Source organism: Rosa rugosa, chromosome 3 (assembly GCF_958449725.1).
Source record: "Rosa rugosa chromosome 3, drRosRugo1.1, whole genome shotgun sequence".
Taxonomy (NCBI): Eukaryota; Viridiplantae; Streptophyta; class Magnoliopsida; order Rosales; family Rosaceae; genus Rosa; species Rosa rugosa.
In genome coordinates, this window is record NC_084822.1 from 46732182 (window position 1) to 46760092 (window position 27911).

At 38.5% G+C, this 27911-nt stretch overlaps 6 protein-coding genes across 15 annotated transcripts; 4 read left to right on the forward strand and 2 right to left on the reverse strand.

Annotated features, from left to right (window-relative positions):
- LOC133735985 (uncharacterized) lies at positions 1-9859 on the forward strand. The gene is made up of 27 exons (XM_062163421.1): positions 1-196; positions 373-601; positions 744-853; positions 2195-2299; positions 2423-2572; positions 2738-3381; positions 3534-3655; positions 3784-3875; positions 4077-4296; positions 4405-4465; positions 4648-4796; positions 4916-4989; positions 5063-5236; positions 5370-5441; positions 5953-6054; positions 6141-6230; positions 6574-6649; positions 6750-6846; positions 6926-6995; positions 7100-7279; positions 7443-7565; positions 7651-7734; positions 8185-8369; positions 8481-8619; positions 8723-8782; positions 9035-9139; positions 9432-9859. Exons 1-27 carry the CDS (start codon positions 119-121, stop codon positions 9543-9545), a joined length of 3705 nt encoding a protein of 1234 aa, XP_062019405.1. The 5' UTR covers positions 1-118; the 3' UTR covers positions 9546-9859.
- Positions 9860-10692: 833 nt separating this feature from the next.
- On the forward strand, positions 10693-12789 carry LOC133736273 (thiamine pyrophosphokinase 1). 2 transcript variants are annotated; one of them, XM_062163716.1, is made up of 6 exons: positions 10693-10986; positions 11078-11174; positions 11519-11591; positions 11818-11919; positions 12066-12315; positions 12399-12789. In XM_062163716.1, the coding sequence occupies exons 1-6, from the start codon at positions 10854-10856 to the stop codon at positions 12515-12517; spliced, it is 774 nt and encodes a 257-aa protein (XP_062019700.1). In that variant the 5' UTR covers positions 10693-10853; the 3' UTR covers positions 12518-12789. The 2 variants fall into 2 exon arrangements, with proteins under 2 accessions (XP_062019700.1, XP_062019699.1); XM_062163715.1 differs by having other exon boundaries at positions 10786-10986; positions 11083-11174.
- A 257-nt stretch (positions 12790-13046) lies between these two features.
- On the forward strand, positions 13047-18908 carry LOC133736272 (DNA mismatch repair protein PMS1). 2 transcript variants are annotated; one of them, XM_062163712.1, is made up of 10 exons: positions 13047-13803; positions 13895-15178; positions 15751-16004; positions 16087-16213; positions 16400-16468; positions 16617-16690; positions 17512-17577; positions 17678-17781; positions 18013-18194; positions 18478-18908. In XM_062163712.1, exons 1-10 carry the CDS (start codon positions 13243-13245, stop codon positions 18601-18603), a joined length of 2847 nt encoding a protein of 948 aa, XP_062019696.1. In that variant the 5' UTR covers positions 13047-13242; the 3' UTR covers positions 18604-18908. The 2 variants fall into 2 exon arrangements, with proteins under 2 accessions (XP_062019696.1, XP_062019698.1); XM_062163714.1 differs by lacking the exon at positions 18478-18908 and having other exon boundaries at positions 17947-18084.
- Positions 18909-19638: 730 nt separating this feature from the next.
- On the forward strand, positions 19639-21813 carry LOC133740104 (probable U6 snRNA-associated Sm-like protein LSm4). Its single transcript, XM_062167967.1, has 8 exons — positions 19639-19794; positions 19909-19951; positions 20137-20178; positions 20300-20398; positions 20480-20557; positions 20931-20967; positions 21175-21339; positions 21461-21813. Exons 2-8 carry the CDS (start codon positions 19949-19951, stop codon positions 21481-21483), a joined length of 447 nt encoding a protein of 148 aa, XP_062023951.1. The 5' UTR covers positions 19639-19794; positions 19909-19948; the 3' UTR covers positions 21484-21813.
- A 167-nt stretch (positions 21814-21980) lies between these two features.
- LOC133740100 (WD repeat-containing protein GTS1) lies at positions 21981-24451 on the reverse strand. Its single transcript, XM_062167956.1, has 8 exons — positions 24267-24451; positions 23933-24140; positions 23757-23852; positions 23511-23585; positions 23230-23340; positions 23019-23110; positions 22714-22795; positions 21981-22443 (listed from the first exon to the last, which is right to left on the reverse strand). The coding sequence occupies exons 1-8, from the start codon at positions 24392-24394 to the stop codon at positions 22081-22083; spliced, it is 1155 nt and encodes a 384-aa protein (XP_062023940.1). The 5' UTR covers positions 24395-24451; the 3' UTR covers positions 21981-22080.
- A 927-nt stretch (positions 24452-25378) lies between these two features.
- On the reverse strand, positions 25379-27694 carry LOC133740102 (uncharacterized protein OsI_027940-like). 8 transcript variants are annotated; one of them, XM_062167959.1, is made up of 9 exons: positions 27534-27694; positions 27095-27281; positions 26847-27000; positions 26693-26736; positions 26491-26604; positions 26353-26403; positions 26198-26248; positions 26047-26104; positions 25379-25676 (listed from the first exon to the last, which is right to left on the reverse strand). In XM_062167959.1, exons 1-9 carry the CDS (start codon positions 27536-27538, stop codon positions 25585-25587), a joined length of 756 nt encoding a protein of 251 aa, XP_062023943.1. In that variant the 5' UTR covers positions 27539-27694; the 3' UTR covers positions 25379-25584. The 8 variants fall into 8 exon arrangements, with proteins under 8 accessions (XP_062023943.1, XP_062023942.1, XP_062023941.1 ...); XM_062167958.1 differs by having other exon boundaries at positions 26693-26739; XM_062167957.1 differs by having other exon boundaries at positions 26693-26742.
- Between the last annotated feature and the right edge of the window lie 217 nt (positions 27695-27911).

Sequence of the window (27911 nt, forward strand, 5' to 3'; positions counted from 1 at the left end):
GATTGATATAGCTTGATATCTCCTTCAATCATTTTACTTCTCTCTCTCTCTCTGTCTCTCTCTCTCTCTGCACCCAATACCTTGTTTGGATCAGAGACGAAGAAGAAGACACCACACCATGGTTGAAACCAGACGCAGCTCTTCTTCCAAACGCGCCCTATCCGCCTCTCCTCCCCCCAATCCCAAACGCTCAAAGGTACAGACTTTGATTCCCAATTAGCCCTAATTCCTGTCTATCTCTCTGTTCCCTTATCTGGGTTTTCAATTTTCTTTATTGCATGCGCGGTTTTGTCTTCAAAGATTTGATCTTTATGGGTTTTTGATTCTTGGTTTTTTTTTGCTTGATTGGTTTGAATTTTACCAAACCCTTAGGCCTCTGATGCTTCGTCATCCAACAACGGCGTTCGGAGCGGCACGCCGACGGAGCCTTTGGGTCCGATAAAGGAATCTGAGTCGCAATCTCCGGACCTCGAGCTGCGATCCCCTGATCCGCAGACAGCTGATTCCTTGAAGGCCGTTAACGGCTCTGATGCGGCGGAGAGAGCCCCTGATGACGTGGCGGAAGCGGAGGCCGCCGCCTTGGGGTCGCCGCAGCCTTTGGGTAAGAATCTTGCTTTTTTTTTTTTTTTTTATGAATCTGGGGTTTTGATTTTGGGATATGAATTGGGATTTGAGTTCTCTGGGTGTGTTGAGGTTTTAAAGTTTGAATTTTGAATTTCGGGTGTGGGGGTTTCTTTTCTCAGGTGAGACTGCAGTTCGTTCTGGGCTGAAGAGGACGAAGAAGGTTCCGAAGAGGAGTGCGAAATCGAATCAGAAACTGGCGTGGGGACAGCTTCTTTCCCAGTGCTCTAAGGTGTGTTTTCTTGCTTGTTACTCCACTCCTCAATGTTCACTAATCAATGGGGCCTTTAGTTAAACAACCTGATCGAAATGTATGCATGCATTGTGTTCTCCATGGTACCGACTTATCACATTACAATGTGTAAAGATATGTTTATATGCTAATTGCGGGGTTCTGTCTTCCCAGCATTTTGAACATAGCTGTTGGTTTTGAATTTGCAAGTTTGTTCTGGCATAGGTCGTTTTTATGTTCAACATGTTAGGTTCTATCTTTGCGCTCTACACCTCCCCTCTCGAAAAATAAATGTAGAATAATCACATGCCGTCATATTATTTTTTGCATAGAGTAGCTGGGTGAGTTGAGAAGTTTTATATGCCTAGACAAGAGTAATTATATGGTCAAGGGGAGGGCTGTCAGGGTTTAAGTGTTTTACAGACTATCTTCGTAGAGAGAGGCTCACAGGAGTGTTTGAAGTTGCTTGTGATGTACCATTATTTCTCTATCTATCCCTGCACATACACACACCCATATATGTTTGAATGTTCTGTGGGTTGGATATGCACGACTAGGATTAATGTTCGTCACTATATATATGGTTCAGTTGCTTACAAGATTTAAACTTGAAATGCTTAATTAAGAGTCTTCCATCTATAACCTTTTATGTTTGGAAGTATCTGGCTAGGGCTTATGGTATCCATATTTTTCTCATCAAGGGCTTATGAGAGATTAACCTGTGTCTCTTTAATGGAATGGTGTGATGCCATCTGATGAGAGCAAAGTTTAATGAATGAGTGGAAAGGTTGTCTTAACAAGGGTGGGCATAACAACCCTGTTTGTAATTGGAGTAACATAGGGTACCGGATGAGATTCCCTCTTGTTCGGGATGTTGGAACATCTGAGGAGTTCTATGTACCAGTACTGATTAGTTCAGATGTATTGGGTTCATAATTACAACTCTTCCTTCTATGCCACAATGTCATATCTGCTCCTTACTACACAAGTGATTGATATAGTCTATTTATCAAGGCTGTTGAAATGAATTCAGTAAAAAGTGCTTATGATCTTAATAAGCTCTGAAGTGATGATATTGGGTCTTCGTATTCTAGTTCCTTCTGCTGAGCATTCAAGGTCATATTAAAAAAGAAAATAATTTTATATATTTAATATCTAATCACCAAATAAGTGTACTGTTTGTGTTATATTTGTTTTGTTTCTTTGCCACTAATATGATTAAGACTACTGAGTTATTGATATTTATGCTAAGGTATGATTCTTGCTCTCTCATTTGATATTACTGAGGCATGATTCCTGCTCTCTTATCATTTTAGACTAATTCTCTTAATCATTTGCCAGAACCCGCATCAGTTTCTTTGTGATACTTTCACTGTTGGCCAAAGTCGTGAATGCAATTTATGTCTTAAAGATCCATCCGTTAGTACTACACTCTGTAAACTTAAGGTACTGCCTTTTATACCACTTGTACATAAAACCTGAATGGTTTCTTTTTTACACTCCAGTTCTGCTTAAAAAGCTGCTGGTCTGATATTATCAACTCTTTTTTAATAATTTGTATTTGCATAGCCGGGTGAAGGTTCGTCAACTGCAGAAATGGAAATTACAGGGGGTAAAGGTTATGTTCAAGTTAATGGCAAGGTTTGCCAACAAGATTCTAAGGTTATTCTAATTGGAGGCGACGAGGTTGTTTTTGGTTCATCTGGAAAACATGCATATGTATCCTTTTTGTTGAAGTATATAGCATTTATGATATACTATATTTACATCTGTGGTTGACCAGAGCCTCATTTTTCCTGTGTACTTTCTTCTTGTATATTGTTGTTTTCAACCACCCTATATTTACTTTTTTAATGTTCAATAGATTCCTTGACAGTGGATCAGATTTTCATGCAGCTCACTAATGGTAATATAGCTGCTCAAGGCATTCCTTCAATTAGCATATTAGAAACCCAGAGCGCTCCGGTTAATGGGTTACATATTGAGGCAAGATCCAGGGACCCCACAGTTGATGGGGCATCTATATTAGCATCTATGTCAAATGTGCCAAATAACTTGTCACTACTTCCAGCATCTGCTAAAGCTGGTGGTGATCTGCAACAGGATGCTGATATGCCTTCTACTCCTTCTGGTTGCGGAGGGTCAGACGATCGTACTCCGGACACTGAGATGAAGGATAGTACTAATGTTAATGATGGTGACAAAGATATTGTTTCATTCCCTGACACTGCCAACGAAAACCCCAATCTTGATAACCTTGCATTGGACATGGATACTGAAACGGGAAAGGCCTCTGGGACTAGGTGGCCACCTCTTCTCCGAATGTTGGGTTCTGGTGCCAAATTTGATTTCAGTGGCAGCCTTTCGAAGATTCTTAATGAGCCAAGAGAACTTAGAGAACTCCAGGATTTTGATCCTGCCATTTCGCTGTCAACTAGGCGACAAGCATTTAGAGATAAACTGCAACAAGGAATTCTAAATCCTAATGATATTGAAGTCACATTTGAAAGTTTCCCATACTACCTAAGGTATAACCATTTTCTATAATTGACATTTACTACTTGACTTCATTGAATATGTTTTGTTTCAACTTTTATATTTCTCTGTCTATCACATGTAGAAAAGTGGAACAGTTGCATTATCTATTTATCACTCATATAGTATATCTTTTGCAATACAGTGACACAACCAAAAATGTTCTGATTGCTTCCATCCACATTCATTTGAAGTGTAATAAGTTTGCAAAGTATGCCTCAGATCTCCCAACTGGGAGCCCACGTATACTGCTATCTGGTCCTGCAGGTATTTCTTCCATTTTCTTTTTGCACCACTGGCTTCTAATTCTTTGGTTTATTGATATTGGTAGTTTGACTACTTTCCTTCTCGTTTTGTTATTAAGCCATAATGATGCGTTAGTTTTGTTTTTGCAGGATCAGAGATATATCAGGAAACTTTGGCAAAGGCACTTGCGAAACATTTTGGTGCTAGATTGCTAATTGTCGACTCTCTCGTCATGCCTGGTGTATGTTCTTTGACTTCTCCATTAGATTGTTTGTTTCTTTTAAATGGATTCATGTTTTTTTTTTCAGTGTATATTACATTATATATATATATTTATTTTCTTAACTATATTATTCTGGCAGTCTTTGCTTCATAATATCAGTAATCAGATTTCTAATTGTGGAATGTTTTTCTTTTGGATATTATATAAACATAAATCCAGGGGCCAGCATCCCAGAATGCTGATTCTGTTAAAGAAGCAGCTAGGGCCGAAAGAGTTTCCATGTTCACTAAACGAGCTGCACAGGCTGCTGGATTAAGGCATAAGAAACCAACCTCCAGTGTTGAGGCTGAAATTACAGGTGGATCCACTCTAAGCTCGCAAGCTCTGCCAAAGCAGGAAACATCCACTGCATCCTCCAAAGGCATTACATTTAAACAAGGCATGCTATTTTTCTTTAAAATATCTATTCCTCCCATGGTTTTTTTTATGTGTTGTATGCTTGTATTGATCTATAAAATAGTACTTTAGCTGTCTATGTAATGTGCAGGTGATAGGGTGAAATTTGTCGGTGGCGCTGCGCTTTCTTCGCTGCATAATCCTCCTCTAAGGTACTTTTCATGCATGATGATAAACTTTTATGTTTCTTTGTTGATACAAAATTATATTTATTTTTGCATCATCTAAAGTTTGGATATATATGTCATTTTCTGAAGTAGGAAGATTGTGCATGTGGAACTTTTCAGATGCCATCATTTTTTTTTTCAGTGCACTAAATATTTATTTTCTGCAGGGGACCACAATATGGTTACAAAGGCAAAGTTGTTCTTCCTTTTGAAGAGAACGGGTCGTCTAAAATTGGTGTTAGATTTGAGAAAACGATACCAGATGGCAATGATCTTGGTGGTCTTTGCGAAGAAGATCGTGGTTTTTTCTGTCCTGGTGATCTTCTGATACTATATGATCTTATATGACGTGCCTTTACTTTTTTTTTGTTGCTGTATTCATGTTTATGGTAAAAAAGTATGTGCATTTGTTTTAATTTTGGGCTTGTTATGCAGCTAATCATCTAATTCGCATTGATGTTTCGGGAGGTGATGATATTGACAAGCTTGCTATTAATGAACTTCTTGAGGTACTTATCGCACTGTACTGGACCACGATAGTTGTTGTTTTCTTGGTATTAAAATGTAAGCACTCTTGTGCAGGTTGCATCAAATGAGAGTAAAAGTATGCCTCTAATATTGTTTATGAAAGATGTGGAGAAGGCAATGGTAGGTAATTCAGATGCATTTATTCACTTCAAGAGTAAACTTGAAAGTTTGCCAGAGAATGTCGTTATAATTGGCTCCCATACCCAGTTGGACAATCGTAAGGAAAAGGTAGGAAGTTGAGGATTTTGTTTTTTTTTTTTCCTATCTTCTGACTATTTACTGGACAATCTGTACTCTATATAAGTATACTCTATATAAGCATATATATGCAGTTTCACCTAACTATATTATATTTTTCCAGTCCCATCCTGGTGGTCTTCTGTTTACGAAGTTCGGTTTCAGCCAAACAGCTTTGCTCGATCTTGCTTTTCCGGTATGCTGGTCTACTATCTTTTCCCTTTTCTTTGTTGTTGTTGGCTTATATGGCATGAAGGCTTGATTTTGGTAATGTGATATCAATCTGTGATCACGTTAGATTTAGATTTAGATTTGTGCCTAGTGTATCAATTCAATGCTGTAATGTGCCTAATAGATTTTCATGAGTTTTATTTGATATCTAAAATCTTATCTGCTCTCTCTCTCTCTCTCTCTCTATATATATATATATATATATATATATATATATATATATATATATATATATATATATATATATATATATTATATCTCAAATTATTTTAATCAACTTGAAACAACCCGAATGAGAGATTCATCCCTGATTACCTTGAAATGTGTGATAGATCCAGCAGAGCAGTATGGAATTTACATCCTACTGGGAATTTTGAGATTTTCTGGGCAAGATTAAAAACTCTTTGCTTGTATAGTTGTGAATGGTGTGCTGTTGCTTTAGGAGTCAAAATGAAACATTTACTTTTGGTGATCAGGATAACCTTGGTAGGCTGCAAGATAGGAGCAAAGAAACCCCTAAATCATTGAAGAATCTTACTCGGATTTTTCCCAACAAGGTGACAATACAGCTACCTCAGGTAAATAGCCGCCTTCTTATATTAGTTATTCTGCTGTTTACCTCTTTGTTATTCGTGAAGTAGCATATTTTTGTCTTTCCTGGTAGGATGAAGGTCTACTTTCGGACTGGAAGCAGCAGTTGGATCGTGATGTTGAAACTCTGAAAGCACAGTCAAATATTGTTAGCATTCGCACAGTGAGTATATCTGGTCTCATTTTCTATTTATTCTATATGCTGCTGCTGGTGGTTCTGCTGTGAAAAAAAAGTCTGTTCTGAGTTTACTTGATCGAACTTTAAATTGTTAATGTTCTCATTGAAGCAATCTACAAGTAGTGTGTGCACACCCTGTTGTGCATTCAAACACATAATCTCTTAAGATCTGCCTATGTAATTTCTGATATATATCTGCATGATGATGATATGTAATTTCTGATTCTATATGTTCTAATCCTTTCGCTTATTTGTTTTAGTTACTCCATGATTGTGTTCTAGTTTTTCTAGGCTGGCCTCGTTATTTACAATGATGTAATGCTTTCAGGTTCTTAACCGTATTAATCTGGATTGCCCCGACCTTGAAAGTCTGTCCGTTAAGGATCCTGCCCTTACAACTGAAAGTGCGTAATCTTGACTTGAATTTTTGTAGTGCTGACATTTTGCAGATGATCATGACTGAAATCTTCTCTTAAAATTTCTAATTTTTTTTTTTTCATGTAGGTGTTGAAAAAATAATAGGCTGGGCTTTGAGTTATCACTCTATGCATTGTTCTGAGGCTGAAGTTAAAGATGGAAAACTTGTCGTTTCTACTGAAAGGTTGTACTTTTTTCCAGTTGTCTATAGACTCGGTGCATTATCTATTCTCTTTTGCTAATGATATCTTTTTATATTTCAGTCTTAAATATGGACTGAACATTCTACAGGGCATTCAAAGTGAGAACAAAAGCACAAAGAAGTCACTGAAGGTTTGTATATTAGTTTTTTGGTGCTTAAAATGTGCTTCCTGCTTGTTAAGGGAATGCAAATGTTTTTCACTGTAATTTGTAGACCTAACTTCATGAGTTTTCAGGATGTGGTCACTGGAAACGAGTTTGAGAAAAAGCTTCTTGCTGATGTTATTCCACCGAGCGACATTGGGGTTACTTTTGATGACATCGGGGCCTTGGAAAATGTGAAGGACACACTGAAGGAGTTGGTGATGCTTCCTCTTCAGAGGCCTGAACTGTTTAGCAAAGGACAGCTGACTAAGGTCAAAGCATCTCTTTTTATTTTTTTATTTTATATATATATATATATATATATATATATATATATATATATATATATATATATATATCTGCTCATCTTTTCTCCACAGCCTGGTACATTCTCTCTTTCATGCTTGTTTTTTAATCATTGTTCTTACTCTACAGCCTTGCAAAGGAATCTTGCTGTTTGGTCCTCCTGGTACTGGGAAAACTATGCTTGCAAAGGCTGTTGCAACTGAAGCTGGTGCAAACTTCATTAACATATCAATGTCAAGTATTACTTCAAAGGTAATTATGCATGTTACTGAGGTTGTTGGACATTTATTTCATAAGATCTCTAGAATCATTATGACACCTCTAATTTGTGTTGCAGTGGTTTGGGGAAGGAGAGAAGTACGTTAAAGCAGTGTTCTCGTTAGCTAGTAAAATTGCTCCTAGTGTTGTATTTGTTGACGAGGTTAGTTTTTGCCATGTCTTAATAACTTGTTATTCTTTCCTCATTTTTTTTTTGATTTTCTAATGCCTTTATTAAGAAAAAAAAATGAAGTACATAGTTCTCCAAAAGTATTTACAAGCTGATAGGGTGGGTAAGATGGCTTACTTTCACCCATGTGTTTGGAAGGCACTTATTAATTTCGAAGTCCCTACTGTCATGCAAGATAGCCATCTCATTTTATAAGACTCGGTTTCTTTTTATATTTTTTGTTTCTTTATCCCTTGGCATGGTTGGACCCACTACTCAAGTATCTACCTGTAAAAGTCATTATTATTATCATCATTATTATTATTATTATTATTATTATAATTATCTTTATCATTATCATTATCATTATCATTACCATTATTATTATTATTATTATTGCTGGTCAGGATGGCTAGTAATTATTTCTTATGGTTACTGTTGTAGGTTGACAGCATGTTAGGAAGACGTGAAAATCCTGGGGAACATGAGGCTATGCGTAAAATGAAAAACGAGTTCATGGTGAACTGGGATGGTCTACGTACAAAGGATAAAGAACGTGTATTAGTACTCGCTGCTACTAACAGGCCTTTTGACCTTGATGAGGCTGTTATTAGGAGGCTTCCGAGGAGGTAAAAAAATGATTTCATTTTTTTCCTTCTTTTTTATGTTCACTTCTTGTTTCATAAAGTTTTACTCACCGTGTTTCTACAATATTGATATCAATTTAAAATCATGCGCAGGTTGATGGTTAACTTGCCAGATGCTCCAAACAGAGAAAAGATACTGAGAGTTATATTAGCCAAAGAAGATTTGGATCCTGACGTTGATTTGGAAGGAGTTGCCAGTATGACAGATGGGTATTCTGGAAGTGACCTAAAGGTTGCCTATTAAGTTTCCAAGAGTCTTCCATCTCTCTTTCAATATCTATATTTCTTTTGGAATCTAATGAGTTGGTGTGTCTCCCTTTTTTGTTCTTTGGCAGAACCTTTGTGTTACTGCAGCTCACCGTCCTATCAGGGAAATCTTAGAAAAAGAAAAGAAGGTTGGTTTTGGTAACCTTTGTGTATATTTTTTTATTTTTGGGTCAAATAGTGTCTGTTCTTTATTACTTGTGAACTTCCTTCACTCTTTTTTAAATTGGGATTGAACTGTTTGAGTGGAGTGGTAGTGTTGTATAACAAAATATGTTACCCCTGCTTGCATACGCGTTCATTTGCCATTGTTTTTCGGACTTTGTTAATTGAAAATTTGGTGGTGGGGTTGGTTGTAAATGTTCCATGCGTGTTTATCTCAGGAGAGAAGTTTAGCTTTGGAGGAGAACAGACCAGTACCGTCGTTGTATTGCAGTGCTGACATCCGCCCTTTAAAGATGGAGGATTTTAAACATGCGCATGAACAGGTATGTTGTGACTAATGCTGATTCAAAATTTCTTTTATAAGTAGTTTTGTTAAAATTTTGAATTCTTGATTGTTGCAGTGGGCATTATGTGATATCCAATTATCATATATCTTTTCATCACTATCTTTTTCGGCTTGTAAATTACATGTCATGAAGGAAGCATTGGGATGTATATGTGTGCATTATGTGTTTTCTGAGTGTTGAATTGCAGGATTGTTGTAGTACTCTGAATTTTTTTAGTATGAATTTGAACCTTTGTTCAATTTGGTTTAAACATTGAAACTGAATGCAGGTCTGTGCAAGTGTGTCATCTGAGTCGACAAATATGAGTGAGCTCCTCCAATGGAATGACTTGTATGGAGAAGGTGGATCAAGAAAGAAGAAATCGCTCAGCTATTTTATGTAGAGTAGGTATTTTTTTTTCTTTTTCTTTTTTCTGGTGTATAGAAGTCCTTGTTTTGTTCATTCTTCTTTATCCAGCTAAAAGACGCGGCAACACATGTATCCTTGGCAATCCCTTAGAAGGTTCTGTCCCCATTTGTATGATATATATATAGGTTTTTTCTCCTCCCCCCTAGCCCCCCCCTCTCTTTCTAAATTGAATTACATTAACATACTTGATAGGAGTTTCATAATCAGGTTATCTGACTAGCCTTTGTCATTTCTCTTGGGCCTCTTGCCCTGTACATACTAATTAATTAATGAACAATCTTTTTGCCATTTTGTTCATCGCATTCATGTTGAATTAATTATCATTGCATGTGGATGGATGTAATATTATGGACATTTAAATGTGGCAATGGCTGTCAAAGCTTATTAGTGTCTGAACATCTAATTTCAAGTGTTTGTTTGTTTGTTTTTTGGTAATATGGGGTTTGTGAATCTCTGTTATCGTGTTGGGTGATTGGGTGACTAATATGGAAAGCAAAGGGTTCCACTTCATTTCTTATGAAAATCGATGATAGTCGAAGATAGGTGCAACATTAAACATGGTGTGTGGTAATTTGGGAAGCTAGTGTGGTTCATTTGTTGAATCAATCTTTGCAATTGTAATGGCTTACTTTTAACACATTTCAAGTTACTAATTACATTAAAGAACGCTTAATCAAACTCTTTTGCAAGAATATTAAAGTAAATGCCGACTTGCGACAGATCGATGACGTCGTCGTGGATGCAACTCACAGCATCAACAAACACATTGGTAAATCGTAGAAAGTAACTGAAAATGACCAGATACAATTACCACAGATAATTCTGTTTTACCCCTTTGTTTTTTACTGGAGGTGGTTGTGGGTTGAGTCAACTACACTGGTCTTGGTCAAACTTGCGACTGCTACCTCTATATCTATACTGTTATTAAGAGAAGATGTTTTGTTAGCTAAAACTTAACTTGAAAAAAACTACCCACACTCCTGTAACCCAAAAAAAAAGAAAAAAATCCAGTTCCTATTAAAAAAAAAAATCAATATTCACGTGTGAGGCCCATCTAGTTTTAATATAGACGAAAAAATCGGCACCCGATATTATATGGAAAATTTTTCCCATAAAGCCCCTCCTTCCTTTTCTTCTCCTTCAAATTTTCCTTGCTCTCCTTCAAAAGTTCAAATCCGTCGGACTCAAAAACTCTCGGACTCCGATACTGTGCAGTGGCCCCAAACGGCACGTCGTTTTAGAGTTCCAGTTCCGCGGGAGAGGAGTCGTCGTCGTCGTCGTCATGGAGCTCATGTCTCATTCCTCAACCTTTCTCCTTCCGGCGCCGTCCAATCAATCGCCACCGTCGCTGACGTATGCGCTGGTGGTGCTCAACCAGAGCCTCCCGAGGTTCTCTCCATTGCTGTGGAGCCACGGTAGTTATCCTGGACCTTCGTTTTGCTCAGTCGGTTCGGTTATTCCTTTTTTTTTTTTTTTTTCGATTTTGATTGATTTCTCTGAGAGCAGCGCAGCTGCGATTGTGTGCGGACGGCGGTGCCAATCGGGTTTATGATGACATGCCTCTGCTACTGCCTCATCTAGACGCATCAGATGTTCGCAAAAGGTTCTCTACTTTCTGTTTGATTGGTTTTGACTTGTTTACTCGGATTTTGATATTTTAGAATTGAGCTTTTGAAATCGTTCTTGGAATTTTGTTTACGGATCATTGTGTAGTGGAGATTAAGCTGCGAATTCGGATTTCTTTATTATTATTATTATTATTTTTTTTTTTTTTTATCAAATAAACAACAACTAGTATGAGTTGAACTCACGACCGCCTACTTTTAGAAAGGAGTAAATCTCAACAATCAAACTCGGATTTGCTCTTGTTATATTTGTTTATTTAATTTTATATTGCAATAAATTTTCTGGCTTTAAAAAAGATGAGATGCTTTGATTTGATATTAGGTACAAGCCTGACGTTATTAAAGGTGACCTGGACTCGATCACAAAGGAAGTCTTGGAGTTTTATGCTAATATGGTTAGTGGAGCACTTTTGAGCTTGAATCTTAAGCGTATTTCTAAATGTGTTTAGCTACCGTTCCTTTTTATGTCTGCCAAAACTTGTATTGCTTGATGACGTTAGTTGATTCAACCTGGATAGTCAGTTTATGAGATTTCTCAAGGAGTTCTACTTTTCTCATGCTTGCATACACGTGGTGGTATGAAGTTTTATCGAGATGTGTCTATTTGGTATTTGAATGCAGGGAACCAAGGTAGTTGATGAGTCTCATGATCAGGACACTACTGATCTTCACAAGTGTATAGCGTATATATGTGACTGGGCACAAAAGCTAGACAAGTCTAATGTAAGTTATACGCTTTCGGTTTCATCTGCTTTGAACTTTACGTTGTCCTTGCATTGAAGTTGGAAATATTGTTGGCAGATATTGATGTTTGCTAAATTGGCTGCTAGTATGTTTCTCATATTGATTAACTTCTTTGTGTACACCAGCTGTGCATTTTGGTTGCTGGAGCACTCGGTGGAAGGTTTGACCACGAGATAGGAAACATCAATGTGTTGTATCGATTCTCGACCATTCGAATAATCCTTCTTTCCGATGATTGCCTCATCCACCTTCTTCCACGGACACACCGTCATGAGATTCATATTCAATCTTCAGTTGAAGGTCCTCATTGTGGACTTGTACCGATTGGGACTCCATCTGGAAGCACTACAACTACCGGGCTTCAATGGGATCTAAGTGAGTAGTTCTCAATGGCATAAGCCTAAGTTAGTTGTCATCTTTGTTATGAGAGTCTGACCCGCTCTTACTTTCTTTTTCAGATGAAACAGAGATGAAGTTTGGTGGTTTGATAAGTACTTCAAATCTTGTCAAAGAAGACAAAATAACAGTGCAATCTGATTCAGATCTTCTTTGGACTATAACCATAAAAAGGCCGTAGTGCAGTGCATTTAGAGATGAGAAGCAAAAGCCACAGATGTCGCAATCCTTTCTTGCACTGTCATAGTTCCTTGAGTTAGCAGTGTTTATAGTTTGAAATCTATCACCGTCTATTCTTCCACGTTACCCCCCTCTTGAAGTCCTTCACGGTCTCTGTTCGGTTAGATTGCAATTTGTATTCTATTAGCATCTCTATCACGTCCAAATGTCGCATTATCTTTTCAGATTCTTGTCTATGGTTAAGAGTCATTATTTGCATTTGTTTGATTTACACATCAATTTGTTGTCAATTCACTCAATTCGTAAAAGTTAAACGTTCCAAGATATGTATGAAGCTTTATAAATCACCCCTGCAATAGTGCAATTTAATACCTTTTTTTTATTTATACTTTTTACCGTCTATTTCTTTCTCTGCACCGGTTGAATCGCCAAAATTCTTCTATCTACCGACAGTGCAAGTGATCAAATACTTAATACTTAGCGTTTTTAAGTCCGGAGAAAAAATAAATTCTATAAATCTTACCGTCAGTTTTCCCAATATAAATAAGGTCACCGCCAAAACTGTTCCCCTTCATTTTGGCGGCAAAATTACAATCTAGGGATTTGGGATTAGGGCTCTCTCTTAGTTACTCTACAGTCTCATAAACCTCTCTTTCTCCAATTCTAGGGTTAATTTCTTCTTCATACTCATGGCTTAATAGCTGAGGTTGATGATTTAGGGTTTCAATGGAGGCGACTACTCCTCCGTCCGATTCTCCATCTATAAAACCCATAAACAAGTCAGTGGTCCACAGAATCTGCGCCGGCCAAGTGATCCTCGACCTCTCGGCCGCCGTCAAAGAATTGGTCGAGAACAGCCTCGACGCCGGCGCCACCACCATCGAGATCGCGCTCAAAGACTACGGCAAAGAGTGGTTCCAGGTCATCGATAACGGCTGCGGCATTTCGCCCAACAACTTCAAGGTCCTTGCCCTCAAGCACCACACTTCCAAACTCGCCGGGTTCCCTGACCTCCAGTCTCTGACGACGTTCGGCTTCCGCGGCGAGGCCTTGAGCTCTCTGTGTGCTTTGGGGAATTTAACGGTGGAAACCAGGACAAAATACGAGCAGGTCGCCACGCACTTGACTTTTGACCATTCCGGTGTGTTGGTAACGGAAAAGAAGACGGCGCGGCAGGTCGGCACCACCGTAACGGTCAAGAATCTGTTTGTGAATTTACCGGTGAGGTGCAAGGAGTTCAGTCGCAACATTCGGAAGGAGTATGGGAAGCTGGTTTCTCTATTGAATGTATGTATGTTCTAGCAAATTTTTCGTTTTGTTTTCGTCGTAATTTGAATGCCATGGTTTACATTGTGTAGTGTGATGTATGAATTTTTAGGCCTATGCTCTTATTGCGAAAGGGGTTCGGTTAGTCTGCACGAATGCCATAGGTAGAAATGCAAAGTCTGTGGTGCTTAAAACGCAAGGAAGTGGTTCACTTAAGGATAATATTGTGACATTGTTTGGGATGAGCACTTTCAGTTGTTTAGAGCCTGTGAGTATATCTGTATCTGATAGTTGCAAGGTTGATGGTTTCCTTTCCAAGTCGGGACAAGGTAGTGGTCGGAACATGGGAGATAGGCAGTTCTTTTTCGTGAATGGTCGACCTGTGGATATGCCTAAAATTACAAAGCTTGTGAATGAGTTGTATAGAGGGGCAAACTCCCAGCAGCATCCTATTGCCATATTGAATTTCACTGTTCCGACAAGAGCGTGTGATGTCAATGTTACTCCTGATAAAAGGAAAGTGTTCTTTTCTGATGAGAGCTCCATACTTGTTGCCTTAAGGGAGGGTCTGCAGCAGATATATTCCACTAGTAATGCTCGTTACTCTGTTAATAAAGTGGAGGAGCCTGCCAAAGAAGCAGGCAGGTCTCAGTTGTGTTCACCTCATCAAAGGTCTCATAAACAATTAGCTAGGGATGATGATGATGATGATGTTCCTGAAGAAGTTCGTCCGGCTGATAAAGCTGAGGAGGCTACAAAAGAAGGAGGCAGGTCTGAATTGTGTTTTCCTGGTCAGAGGTCTCATATGTTTCTGAGACAATCCTCTATAGATTCTGTACCTAAAGAAGTTAGTCCTGAGGATCACACTCCAGAAGGCGATGCTCCTCTGAAAGCTGCGGAAACTGATTCTGAAACTAATCATGATGAGGAAGGGTTTAGCCATGAAAATTCAATGGGGAAGGATTTTGCTTTAAGAGTACACAGCATTAAGAAGGTCCATGGAACTAGTCAATTGACAAAGAATCTCAGTAGTATGAAAGCTGATCGAATTGCAGCAAATGGAGATTCATGTAGTCATTCAAGCTCTGTTCAAGCATCAATTAACCAGTTTGTAACTGTAACTAAAAGAAAACATGATAGTATTAGCACAGTCCTGTCTGAAATGCCTGTCCTAAGGAACCAAAGTCTTCATTGTCAATCCAAGAATGATTCACTTAATGGTGTTTCAAAACCCCCACTTAGTCATCAGCAGATCAATGATTCTACTGAAGTTGATAATTCTGCTGAAGCTGGTGAGAATGAGCCATCCAAATATTTTAGAGTAGATAGGATCCTCAACAAAATTAGAGTTCCAGTTTCTCCTGGAGGCAAGATTGAGGGTGAAGGACATGGAGAAGTAAGTGGGTTTCTACCATTTTTCTTCTTCTATGTTTGGTTTCCTTTTGCTTAACCGTTGACATAGTTCTTACATAATTGAAGGTTAAGGAAATCATGGCTGATGTTTTATGGCTCTAAGTTCTTGCATTATATGGCCTTTTTTGTGATATTGGCTTTAGGGTTATTATACACCATTACAGGAAATGTTTATTTTGAAGATATGACAGAATAGGAAGCACAGTAATTTGTAGAATTGGCGTATATCTATATTGTAAACAAATGAGATATTGGTAGAACATGACTAAAAGTCTACTGAAACAAAGGAAGAAAGAAGACTAGTGAGCTGCTCAAGGAGCATCTCTTATTTATACACTCTTGAGTTCTTAAATGTCCTGCTGCTCAAGGCGCAATGTGTCAAGCATTTAGTTTGGAATTACTAAAAGAATGAACTCTGTAGATTAGTTGCTTTTGGTTCCACTTTTAAGGAGGGACCTGTTGTTTAGTATCATCTTCAGGACACTGCTGTGCATGACATCTCATGAAACCTGGATGATGAAATTTTTGTGCCCAACTTGACTATTTTGGACACAGGGTTTACAAGCTCAACAGAAAGCAGTGCCTGTTGCTGATATGGCACCAACTGCTTCACCCAGCAGGGATATAAGTCTGTCTGAAGATCTGCCAGCTGCATCACCTTCTTCTTGTATATTGTCGAATACTCCAAAGCCTTCTTCTGGTCTTATGATGTGTTCGACCTTGAGATTTAGTTTCCAGGACCTAAAGACAAGGAGGCAGCAAATATATTCTAGATTGCAATCAAGCATACCTGGAGTAAAAGCACAAAGGTTTTAGAGTCGTAACTTCTTTAATCTGTAATCTAGCACTGCAACCTGTTTTTATGGAAGTGATTTTTCTGGTCACTAGCAGGTGCTATACTGCTGCAACATTGGAGCTTTCTCAACCAGAAAATGAGGAGCGGAAAGCAAGGGCCTTAGCTGCAGCTACCACGGAGTTGGAAAGACTTTTCAGAAAAGAAGATTTTGGTAGAATGAAGGTTGTTGCTTGCATTAGCTGATTTTTGTGCACTACTTTCGGTTTCTTGATAAGAGTTTTTATGTAATGTTCTTTGTTTCCAAAATATCCTAAACTCTATCCATTGCCTCCTAAACTTACTGCATATGAAGTGGCTCTCTGATTATGTTAGATGGCACTTGACCTCCAGTTGTTTCCCAACTCTTAGGTGATTGGGCAATTCAATCTTGGCTTCATTATTGGGAAATTAGATCAAGATTTATTTATCGTAGATCAGGTATTTTTCTAGCAGTGCTTCTGAAGTTCTCATTAAATTTTCTATTGGTTGATGTTAATTCTTTCTTCTTAATTTATCCTCTGCATTCACAAATATGAACCTAATTGACAAGTGGTACCTTCTTGATACAAGTCTTTTCTGTTTCCAGCATGCAGCTGATGAGAAGTACAATTTTGAGCGCCTGTCACAATCTACCATCTTAAACCAACAGCCTTTGCTTAGGTGAGTTATGGTTTTCAATTAGCTGTATTAGACATATCCTTATTCATCAAAATGTAGGATTATCACTGCAGTGTGCTAATTTTTTAACAGTTTACTAGAGGACTATATATACTTCATCTCTGCCAAACCATGCTAGAAACTTCATGTCTGTCACCTATTATATAGCATATGACATTAAATTCTGGTGGTTTAGCAGCATCACATTAGTAACGGTTCCAAATTGTATAGTCTTTTGGATTCCTTGTATAGTTCTATTTTTTTTTTTTTTTTGGGCTTCACCCTGTTGTTATTGTTAATGCCACTTTTAGGGAGAAGGAAAATCAATCTGTATTTATGTCTACATTTTAAACTGGAAAATTGGACCTGAATGTCCTTCAAAGTAGTTTCTGATCCAATCACTTCTGAACTGGATTTTCTATGCCCTTGAAGTTTTTGAGGCAATATTTACATTGTTTGTCGAACCATTTGGTTCATTTTTCTTGTGTGGCTAGCAGAGAATCTTGTCCAGCTGTCCTCTTCCCTAAATTTTTACACATGCATTGTATAATATGGGAACCGATAGTGCTTTAACAATTCAAAAGTGGTTAAGTTGAAGCTTGCAGTTTAACTAGGTTGTCAGTAATAGACTCGTGGGAGAAGAAGGGACAGATTAGGTGTTTGAAAATTAGCTTGAACCTTGATGGTCTTGTCCATGCAATGACCTTTTAACCTTTCTTTTTCATTTGGTCCATTATTTTGTTCTGCCTGCTTATGCAGACTGTTTTCCCCCTCTCTCTAAATTTAACATCAAGTTCTGAAAGTTTACTTCTTTGAGTATGCAGGCCATTGAGGTTGGAGTTATCTCCTGAAGAAGAAGTTGTTGCTTCAATGCACATGGACGTAATCAGGTGCAAACCGAGTCCGACCATTTTCATTCCTAGCATATTTATTCATTAACATCTAATTTTGTTTGTTTCTGATGATTATGTGGATTGGTTCCAATCTCAGGAAAAATGGATTTTCTTTGGAAGAGGATCTACATGCTCCGCCTGGTCACCATTTTAAATTGAAAGCTGTTCCCTTCAGTAAAAACATAACTTTTGGAGTTGAAGGTATGAGTTATCCCTTGTTTTCAAATATTGCATGTTGCTAGTTGGAGAGTAATAAGCACTCAGTGAGTTTAGACCACAAATGTGAGCACTAATATGTACATTTGAATGTCCCATGTTCATATCGGACATTTCTTATCCTTGCCTAATCATTCTATATGATTACAGGTTATACTAATGTAAAAAGTCCACATGCTCTTTCCGCAGACAGTAAATTATTGTTTGTTTGAACAGATGTGAAGGATTTGATATCCACTCTTGCTGATAGTCATGGGGAATGCTCAATCATCGGTAGTTACAAGATGGACACTGTTGACTCCGTTTGCCCTTCTAGAGTTCGCGCGATGCTGGCATCACGTGCATGCAGATCATCTGTTATGATTGGAGATGCCCTCGGAAGAAATGAGATGCGGAAGGTAACCACATTTCACAACTTTGTATATGTTATGATCCTCCACCTGATATGCAACCACTCCTACCCGCCCTTGTTGGTAATGAGAATCATTGATTATCAAAATTTAACTTCGACTTTTCACATTAGTTTTTGTTGCATAGTGAACCTTATTTCTAAAATGCTAAAGTTCTCATGAATGGTCTTTCTAGTTTTGAACTTCTAATGTATCTGGTCCTCACTTTTTTGGGGGAAGTTGTCGTTGTGAATACAATTGAAAATGCTGACTTAATAATCGACTGTTTCAGATTCTTGAGCATCTGGCAGGTCTGAAGTCTCCTTGGAATTGCCCTCATGGCAGGCCAACCATGCGACATTTGATTGATTTGAAAACCATACACAGGTCTGAAGAAAACGATGATGCAGAGTCTTGATGGATCTTCCCAAACCTTTCGAGACGTGATGGTTACGCCTAACTTATTACGCATCGACCTCGCAAGTTTTATATAACAGTCCCCCTTCCAAGTCTGGCACTCGTGTACATATAATATCTGGGGGTTGGGCAGGTCCTCTGTAAATGTTTTAACCCTGTACCTTGGTACGATGTGAGGGTTGGAATTTGTATGGTCTGCGCATTCAATTTTGATGCTGGAGACTATCAACTCTTCTGGCATTTTTGCATTGGGCAGTCCCCCATTTCGTTATGCTTTGAATATGCATATACTCGGCTTTTATCCCACATTCCCGCCATCTCTTTTTTTTTTTTTTTTTTTTTTGGCAATTTGTTTGTTGGGGCGTGCATTAAGATAACTTCGGAATTTCTTTTGTTCTTCTTTAGCCTGTAAGTTCGTAAAATGTTGTTATCTCTAGACTCTAAATTACTCCCCTCTCACATAATCATTTTCAAGCTCTTCTCAAACTGAAAGAACTCAGAAGTCATGTTGTAAATTTTTCTTCGATTTTTTCAGAGTTAGAAAACTATAAAATTCATAAAATAAAATAAAATTGTTAGAGATTTCAGTGTTTGTTTTATCAATATCAAGTGGAACACGTTTTGCTTTACGAATCATTTTCAAGATAAAAAATGGTGATTGCAGGATTTAGCATGTCTTGGCATTATACAGGTATTTGTATAGCACCTCTTAACATATCAAGTCCCATTCCCATTTAAATTGTCACATTTCTTAATCTCACAATTAATAAAACAAGATTTTTATTGAATGTGTTACAATTCATGGATTGCTGAACCTCTTATGATGAAGTTCTTGTTTTTACGATTTTTTAAATAAAAAATTAAAAAATGTATTAATACAAAAAAATTTAATATTTCACGAGCTCATAAATAATAGATTTCTAAAGATGGACTACGATAAATATAAAAAAAACTGAAGATATTTCTGAGCTGGGAGCATCAACAATCTAATTTGAACCGCCACTAAAGAAAAAGAAAAAGAAAAAAAATCGTATTTAATAAGTGTCTGAAGAGTAAGTGAAGCTTGTTAAAAGACTAGAACAGAACCCCGCTCCACATTCATAGAAGCAAAGAAGACGAAGAGGGCTAAGCAGAGCGGCGAAAAGCTTCGGTCTCTCTCTCTCTCTTCTTCGCGATCCGAGGCTATTTTCCGGTAAAATCCTCTTCAGCTACGGTTTCCTCTCCTAGAATACTTTTTTTTCAATTACCAAATTTTCTAGGGTTTTATACTGTTCCTTCTCTAAATCCTCCTCTGGCTTTGTCTCAGGTGACTTTTGATTTTCGCGGCCAGCTCCGTGCCCTAAACGATGGTACGCTCCTCTTCTCATATAATCTCTGTTACCGTCTCTTTGTGGTTTATGAGAATTGTGGAAACTGAGCTGAGATGACTCTGCGATTTCTCGTTTGAAGCTGAAAGCAATCACAATTTAGGGCTTTTTTTTGTTAGGGTTTTGTTCTGACTCTGTCAAATTTTGGCCATTGATATTGATTGCAGCTTCCGCTTTCACTGCTCAAGACTGCCCAAGGGCACCCCATGGTAAGATCGTGGTCCTCTGTTGTGAATTTTAGCGTCGAAATTACTGGCTCAATGCACCATCATGTTTTGGTTTGCTGTTCTATCAGATTTATGATTTGCATGTTCTGACATGCTATAACAGTTGGTGGAGCTTAAGAATGGGGAGACTTACAATGGCCATTTGGTGAACTGCGATACTTGGATGAACATCCATCTTCGAGAAGTCATCTGCACTTCCAAAGTGAGTCTTTTGTCGTATGTTTTTAAGCTGGATTTAGGAAAAAGAAAGAAAACTGTATACTCATCGAGTGTTACTGTGTAGGATGGAGACAGGTTTTGGAGGATGCCCGAGTGCTACATCCGTGGGAATACTATTAAGTATCTGCGAGTTCCTGATGAGGTATGCTTTGGGATTATTGTTTTACTCTGTGTTCCTTCTGAGGGAAGTTATATCATGTTGTAATTTCCATAAGCAGACTTTTGATTTGGTTCATGGTTGCCATGTTGTCTCCTCATGATAGTAAAGCCTTGATAGATTTCCATCATGCTTTGTGGGGGAGAACTGTGTGTACCTTTATAATGTGAGGAGGGATGCATTTTGTCAAAAGTTACTACTCCATGCAACGTCATTAGTTTGGCTTCTTTAATACAGGAGTTCCATAGTCTTAAAATGCAATAGGAGTTGTCATTTAAGCATTCTTTTATTTGTTCTGATTTCAGTACCAATACTTTGCAATAGGGTCTAATCTAGTGCCGTTGCCTTTGTATATCAGGTGATCGACAAGGTTCAGGAAGAAACCAAGAGAACAGGTATAGTGAACTCTTTTAAACTGGGGTTTGGTTAGTTATCTTGATAATCATTTGTGAGCTGGGAAGTAGATCTTTTGTTCTGCTCCCTCTCTAACCAAAAGGGAAGAAAGTGTCTTTGTTGTTCTTTATACCTCTAAAGTCAGGCTTTTGTACATTGAGATGAGTAGAAATTGCTCTAATGTTATGTGCTTTGATAAACTTCTCCAGATAGGAAACCACCGGGAGTAGGGCGTGGAAGAGGAAGAGGAGGTAGGGAGGACGCTCCTGGTGGACGACAACCAAAAGGCATTGGACGTGGCATGGAGGATGGGGCTAAGGGTGCTAGTGGAGGTCGAGGCAGAGGTGGACCAGGTGGAAAGGCTGGTGGAAGAGGTAAACTTGTTAACCCATCTACTTATTTTCATCAAGTAGTGAGAGGTTCTTATTTTTGCCAGCTGTTGAGATAAAATGAAGTGTTTGTAGAAGTTTGATCAATATCTGGTTTTGCTTTCAGGTGGAGGACGAGGCCGAGCTTGATTCAGCTTATACTGTGGAACAACTTAGATGGGCAAGTTGCTACTTTTAAGGGCATTTGTGGCCCGATGCTTTTGTGGAATCTCGGGGTTTTCTAGTTATGACAGTTTTTTATGTATGGTAATGTGATGTTGTTGGAATGGTTCTTTTCACCATTGTTAGCCTGGTGTTTCTCTTAAGGAATGGTTTTCCTATTCATATTTGTGTAGTCGGTACCTCTCAGTCTCTCTCGGTGAGCACATGTTGCTTGAGATACCTATGTTCTAGTTTTGCCGGATGAACATTGTTTTTTGTCTGAAGCAAAAATTATAGCTATTTCTTTTTCTGGTGATACTTATTGGACCTTGATCACTTTGAGCAACTCGTGTGCCTTGTGTGTCAATTCTATTCAGAGGGATAATAATACCAAAATGGTGCAAGAAATTCACAGGCTTGGACTGCTTTTTCTTTGGTGGAATGATATCCTTGATCCTCCCAAAACAAAAATTACGGTGGATACATCATTCAAAAATTCCCAATCACATTCCCATACAAAAAGTTTAATATTACAAGGTGATGCCAAGAAACATATAGTTGAGATATGTTCTCTAGCATGCTCCGCTAGTAGGGACTATGCCTTTTTGACTTTCGGATCTTTGGTGATCTCAAAACCAGTTCGCTTGAACTCCATGATCGGTTTATGGTGTCCAGAGAACCATCTGATAACCAGCAACATAAATGGCCATCTTCACCACCAGTCCATCCAAAAATGCTTTGGCCTTGGGGACCTGGCATGTTTGACATAGGCAACACACTTCGGACAACACCCGTATGGCCACCTTCCATAATTGCTTCAGGGGAACCTATGGCTCGCGTTCCTGTGTAAGTTACAGGGAAGTAACCTAAAGTGCCAGTGTTGGCGCCACCAATAAGCCATAATCGTTCTGCTTCTCTTGAGTAGTGGCAATCAACAAAATAATCAACCTGCCCAACAAATTTTACTTGGTCAATGGCCTAGCTAACAGTAGAAGCACGCTTGATTGAACATTGATATGCCTCTACCAAGTCTTTGAATTATTTCCAGTGTTACCAAGATCTTTAGTGAGCTATTTTGGTTTCAGAGTACTAAATGCGACAACAGGAATATACCCACCACCATAATTATTGCATACTCACTTTCAAAAGAAGAATACAAAAAATTTGATGAAGTCTAGTAATGTGACTAAATTGAGCAGAATCTGTCAGAGAACTCACTTCACCTAGAGTCCAACTGTTAGAAGCCAACGAACGAGCGTCCTGGAAATTTGTTTCAGTTGCATCCTTCCAGTCCCAGATACTACATCAGGAGCAACAGTTAACAGTTACGCCAAAAACTAGAGATATAAGCATCACTTTCGGTAATCTCTAATCAAAGATTCAAATGCAAGGATCAGTTGCTCAAAGCCCTCAATTTCAAGCCTATGCAAATCACTCAATTGTCCATTATAAGGCAAACAAACAGCAGCTGTGCAAAAACCAACACAATGGTAAAATCATGATCACTTGATGTAAAGATGTACCTTACGGTTTCAATATGGGTCAAACACCAAAGCTTTTGATACGTCTCACCAAAAAACCCCACCTTCCCAATGGAAGTGCCCACATTTAGCACCTAGAAATATTGAAACTGAAAAGGTAAATACTCAGAAGCTTTCGAGAAAGTTCAATAGAATAGTTCTAGGATAGTAATATAAGATTCTAAACTTTACAGCTCTTAAAACTTGAACTTACTGACTCAAGATGATCATCTTCGTTGATATCTCCATCTGTATCAAATATACATATCAATCCATCTACAGAAGCAGAAAGGAGCTTGCTTTGATGGTCAGGAATGAAGTGAACCTATCAAAATATACAATGTAGCTCAACTTTAATAATCAGCCCTGCTATATCCACATGCATTGATCACACACACCCACACACAATCTTTTCGAAGTTTATGAAAGAATGAAGTGCTACAACAGCTACAGCTAAACTAACAATTCCATGATCGCAAATGCATAAGAGCCTGCCTGAGTAACATCTTCCACATGAGAGTCCTCTAAGCATGCTACTTGTTTGTCGTTCCTCCAATCCCACATTAGTATCTGAGTATAATAAGTAAAACAAAAAGAACCAGTTTTAGCAATCCAAAGGGTGAATCTGAAACAATGAGGGCAATCACATTGATGCAAATTTTCTTCATAGACACCAGACTGATCACAAGCAACAACTAACAACCAATTTGATTAAAACCCCTTAACAAAAAAACTCAGTACCTGAGAATTACATCCTGCGGCCAGAAGATTATTAGATGATCCACCAAAAGAAAAGCTGAAAATCTCCTCACTCGAACCAGAGTGAAAAGATGACACCTGCAGCACAGAAAAATCAAAACAAGAAACACATGCCTAGAAGTAAGCTGCTCTATGCAAATGCGAATGGAGAACCGAACCTGTTGGAATGTGCGGGAGTCCCAAAGTCTAATGGTTCCGTCGGAAGAGCAGGAGTGCAAAACATGTGGGGATGATGGGTCTGCAAATGAAATTTGATTGATAGTTGCAGAGTGGCCTTTGCACTCTCCATAGTACTGACCAGTCACCGGTGAGTAGAGCTTCACTGCGTTCGTTGACAGTGACACCGCCATTGCTGTCCAATCATCCCTTAAAACCCACAAAGATTAAACCCCCGAGAGCAAATTACAAAAACCAATTGCAGCATAAAATGTTTGGTCTCCAGAAAATCATAAAGAAATTGATGGGTTCAGTGAGAAAAGCAAAAACTCTTACTTGGGCACAATTTGGAAAACGTAATCGTCTCCGAAGTTGGTTGGGATAGAGGTTTTGAGGCCGAAACGCTTGAATGAGTTTGGATTGGACTGTTTTGCCTCCAACTGATCCAAGTCCATGGCTTCCATCTCTCTCTCTCTCTCTCTTTCGCGCTACGGCCAAACAGATATTTGGGTTTTAGGGTTTTAGGTCAATCAATATCAATCAATTGGGTTTTGCCATGTCATCACTGTCCTAACTCAAAGGACAAGGAAAAGAAATTACTGTATGGTCGGACCACTCTTGTTATTGTGTTCTTTGCTTACTCATTTTCTTAGTGAGACGGGTATTGGGAAAGTAAAAAATCATGCATGGATTCATATAAGCAAATTTTACGGCGTATGTATTGGCGGATCTTGGGTATTCAAAACCCAATAGAGAATTTATGTTCCTCCTCCAGTTATAAGACCAATTAGGATCTTGGGTGTAGTATTGAGGTTTCTGTATTTTCTTATAAAAAAAAACAATTAACAGAGGGTCGATCACCGACTACCAGTCTCGCATGGTGACCTTAACCAGGAGACGAAAAGGTCTCTTCAAAGGAGAGCCCAAAGGCCTGCGGGCTTGTCCAGCTCATCCATCGCCATTGTTGTCCTCTCCGACACTGATCAACCTTATATCCATGGCTCTCCTTCATTGCTTGATCGGTAATGCTGCCTCTTCGGCCTCCACTACCATTGGTAGCGCTGGCTCTTCGACGGCCCCCCTTTACATCTACGAGCGCTTTCAGAGACTTATTCAGGGCCAGGGTGAAATATGAAGCTCAAGCTTGTAACGATGTAGAAGAATCAAATACTTAAGAGGAGGATGAAGCAAATCAAACAACGGATGATAACTCCATTTTGGCCAATCTCTTCTTTCTTCATAGTTTCCTGCTTAGCCTTTATCAAAAAATCAACTTATTTCACAATTGATCTTCGTTCAAATTCCTCACAAAATAAGAACAACCAATTATAATTATCCGAATCATATTGAAAGTAGAACAGTCTCTTTTGCAACGTTTTACTTTCAGCAACAGATGATCCAAATTCAGATGTGTAAACAAATATGACATATCCATCAATCTCAACAGCTGAAAAAGGGGAAAAAGGAATGGACTTGATAAAAACAATAGATATCCATAGCTCAACTCCATGGAAATTGAAACAAATAACTAAAATACATCTGTCAGAGGTCTAGAGCATGATCTAGCTTCTAAGGCAGGAAAAACCACTCCTTAACCAAAAAGCCGAAATGCCATTGTTTGTTGACCGCACCACTAATGTTAACCAATACGAAATCATGTGCTTGATGCAGCTTCCTTTTTCTCCCCTGAGGGATCAGCTTCACTCTTGGCAGCATCCGGTTCTCCTGGCTTGGAAACTTCTTGATCTACAATGAAAAAGAATGAGCCAATTTTCAGCATCTAGTTTATTCTCACATTTGTAACATCATACAAGACAAACTTAAGAAATTTTATAAGACCCTACGATAGGTAATTATGTATAGCACTTGTGTGAAAACACATGGGAACTCCTTTGAAAGTATGAAATATTATGAAAGTCAAATACCAATTTTCTAGACATAACCTAAGGAATGCCCAAGTAGTAGGAGTCATTTCACTGCCATGCTTCACATTTTAAGTTTTCGATGATGTAAAAACTTTTGGTAAACAAAAATTAGAATCTGATCTAGTAGTAAATAGTAAATATATACACCCTATCATGTACTCAACTCATCATTAAGCTAATAGTCTTCTTACCATCATCACTATCATCAAAGTCACCCATTGCACCATCACCTCCCATGCCAGCAAGTTTCTACAGGATAAGTGAGTTAGACCAATTGAACTGGTAAAGTAATTGAACACCAATTCTGATAGTGGAAAATAAAACAAGTCAATATATACTAACCGAGAAATCCATCCCACCCATTCCACCTTCACCTCCCATGCCAGCAAGTTTCTGCAGATTACAGTTAAGAGTCAAAACAATGATCTGATAAATGAAACTATTTCAAAATAAATAAATAAACATTAAAAAAAAAACTCATGAGCTATTATACTCACCGAAAAATCCATCCCACCCATTCCACCTTCACCTCCCATGCCAGCAAGTTTCTGCAGATTACAGTTACAGTTAGAACTGATCTGATAAATGAAACTAATTCAAAATATAAAAAATCCCATAAGCTAATATATACTCACAGAAAAATCCATGCCGCCCATTCCACCCATGCCGCCCATTCCGCCCATTCCGCCCATCCCACCAAGTCCGCCCATCCCTCCCATTGCATCATCACCTCCCATGCCACCAAATTTCTGCAGGTCACAGTTAGAATTAGAACAACGAACCATTACAAAAAACTAATTCAGAAGTTGAAATGCCTGTAAGCTAGTGTGTACTAACCGAGAAATCCATGCCTCCCATACCCATGTCATCAGCACCTGCTGCTGCTGAGAAACAACAAGTGGTAAAAATTAATTACAGAAAACAACCAAAATGAGTCAAAATTAAAAATAGTGACAATAAAATAAAGAACAGCTATATGATGTTTACATACGAGGATCCTCGTCTTCGTCAACCCATTTGTCCCAATCTACTTTGACATAATGCGGTGTCTTCCCATCTCCTTTCAATAGCTTACTCCACCAAACTTTCTCTGCCTTCTCCACAATACAGACTATACTCCTCACTCCAATACTTATTTTGCTTTCCTACAACACGAAATGACAAACAAGCATATCATACAGCAGAACAACAACCCGACATTTCAAAACAATATCCCATCACACAAACTAGAACTCATACCTCTACATCAACCTTATCGAAAAGGTCGAGTTTCAGCTCATAGTGGTTATTCCCGGCGCCGGCACTAGCGGAGAAGATGAAAACTCCTTCAGGCTCAAGCTTAACCTTGGCGTCCTTGGCATCGGGCAGAAGCACAGTAAGGAAGACCTTGTCCTCCCTCTGGGCCCACTTCACCTCAGGATGACGACTGAGAAATTCACAATCAAAACTTCAAAATCGAACCGGAATCACATTTCTATGTTATTTGGGTACACAGCCCAACACGAATTAACAACATTCAACACAAAGAAGCAACTTTACGATTCACACAGAGAGCAGTTGATGGTAAGACGGGAAAAGTAAAATTGAATACGAAAAGAAGAGAATCAATCGCACAAACGCAATAATCAGATTGTGAAATTGTGAAATCAGAACAAGAGAGAAGAGAGAAGAGATGTACCTCATGATTGATTTAGGGGAAAAGAGAAAGAAAGTGAAAAACCCTAGAAGCTGGAAATAAAACCCTCTTGGTGCGTTGTGACCTAACTGAGGGAGCCACTCAAATGGTTATATAGGCCGAACCGTCTATGACTCGCTGTTAAATAGACTGAGAGCAAAGCGTACGAGTCATCATTCTTCCACGACTTTATTTTGTCTTTATTACCCGCAATTGGAGTGACTCCTACTCATTCCCCATTCTTTTTTCTTTTTTTTTTTAAATTACTGAATCAAGTATCAGATATTTTCTTCAAGTTCTTGGACGGTATATTCCTCAATCTCAGCTTTGGTTGTTAAGTTATTGCAGTGGTATGTCCTACTCTAATTGTTTACGAAATTA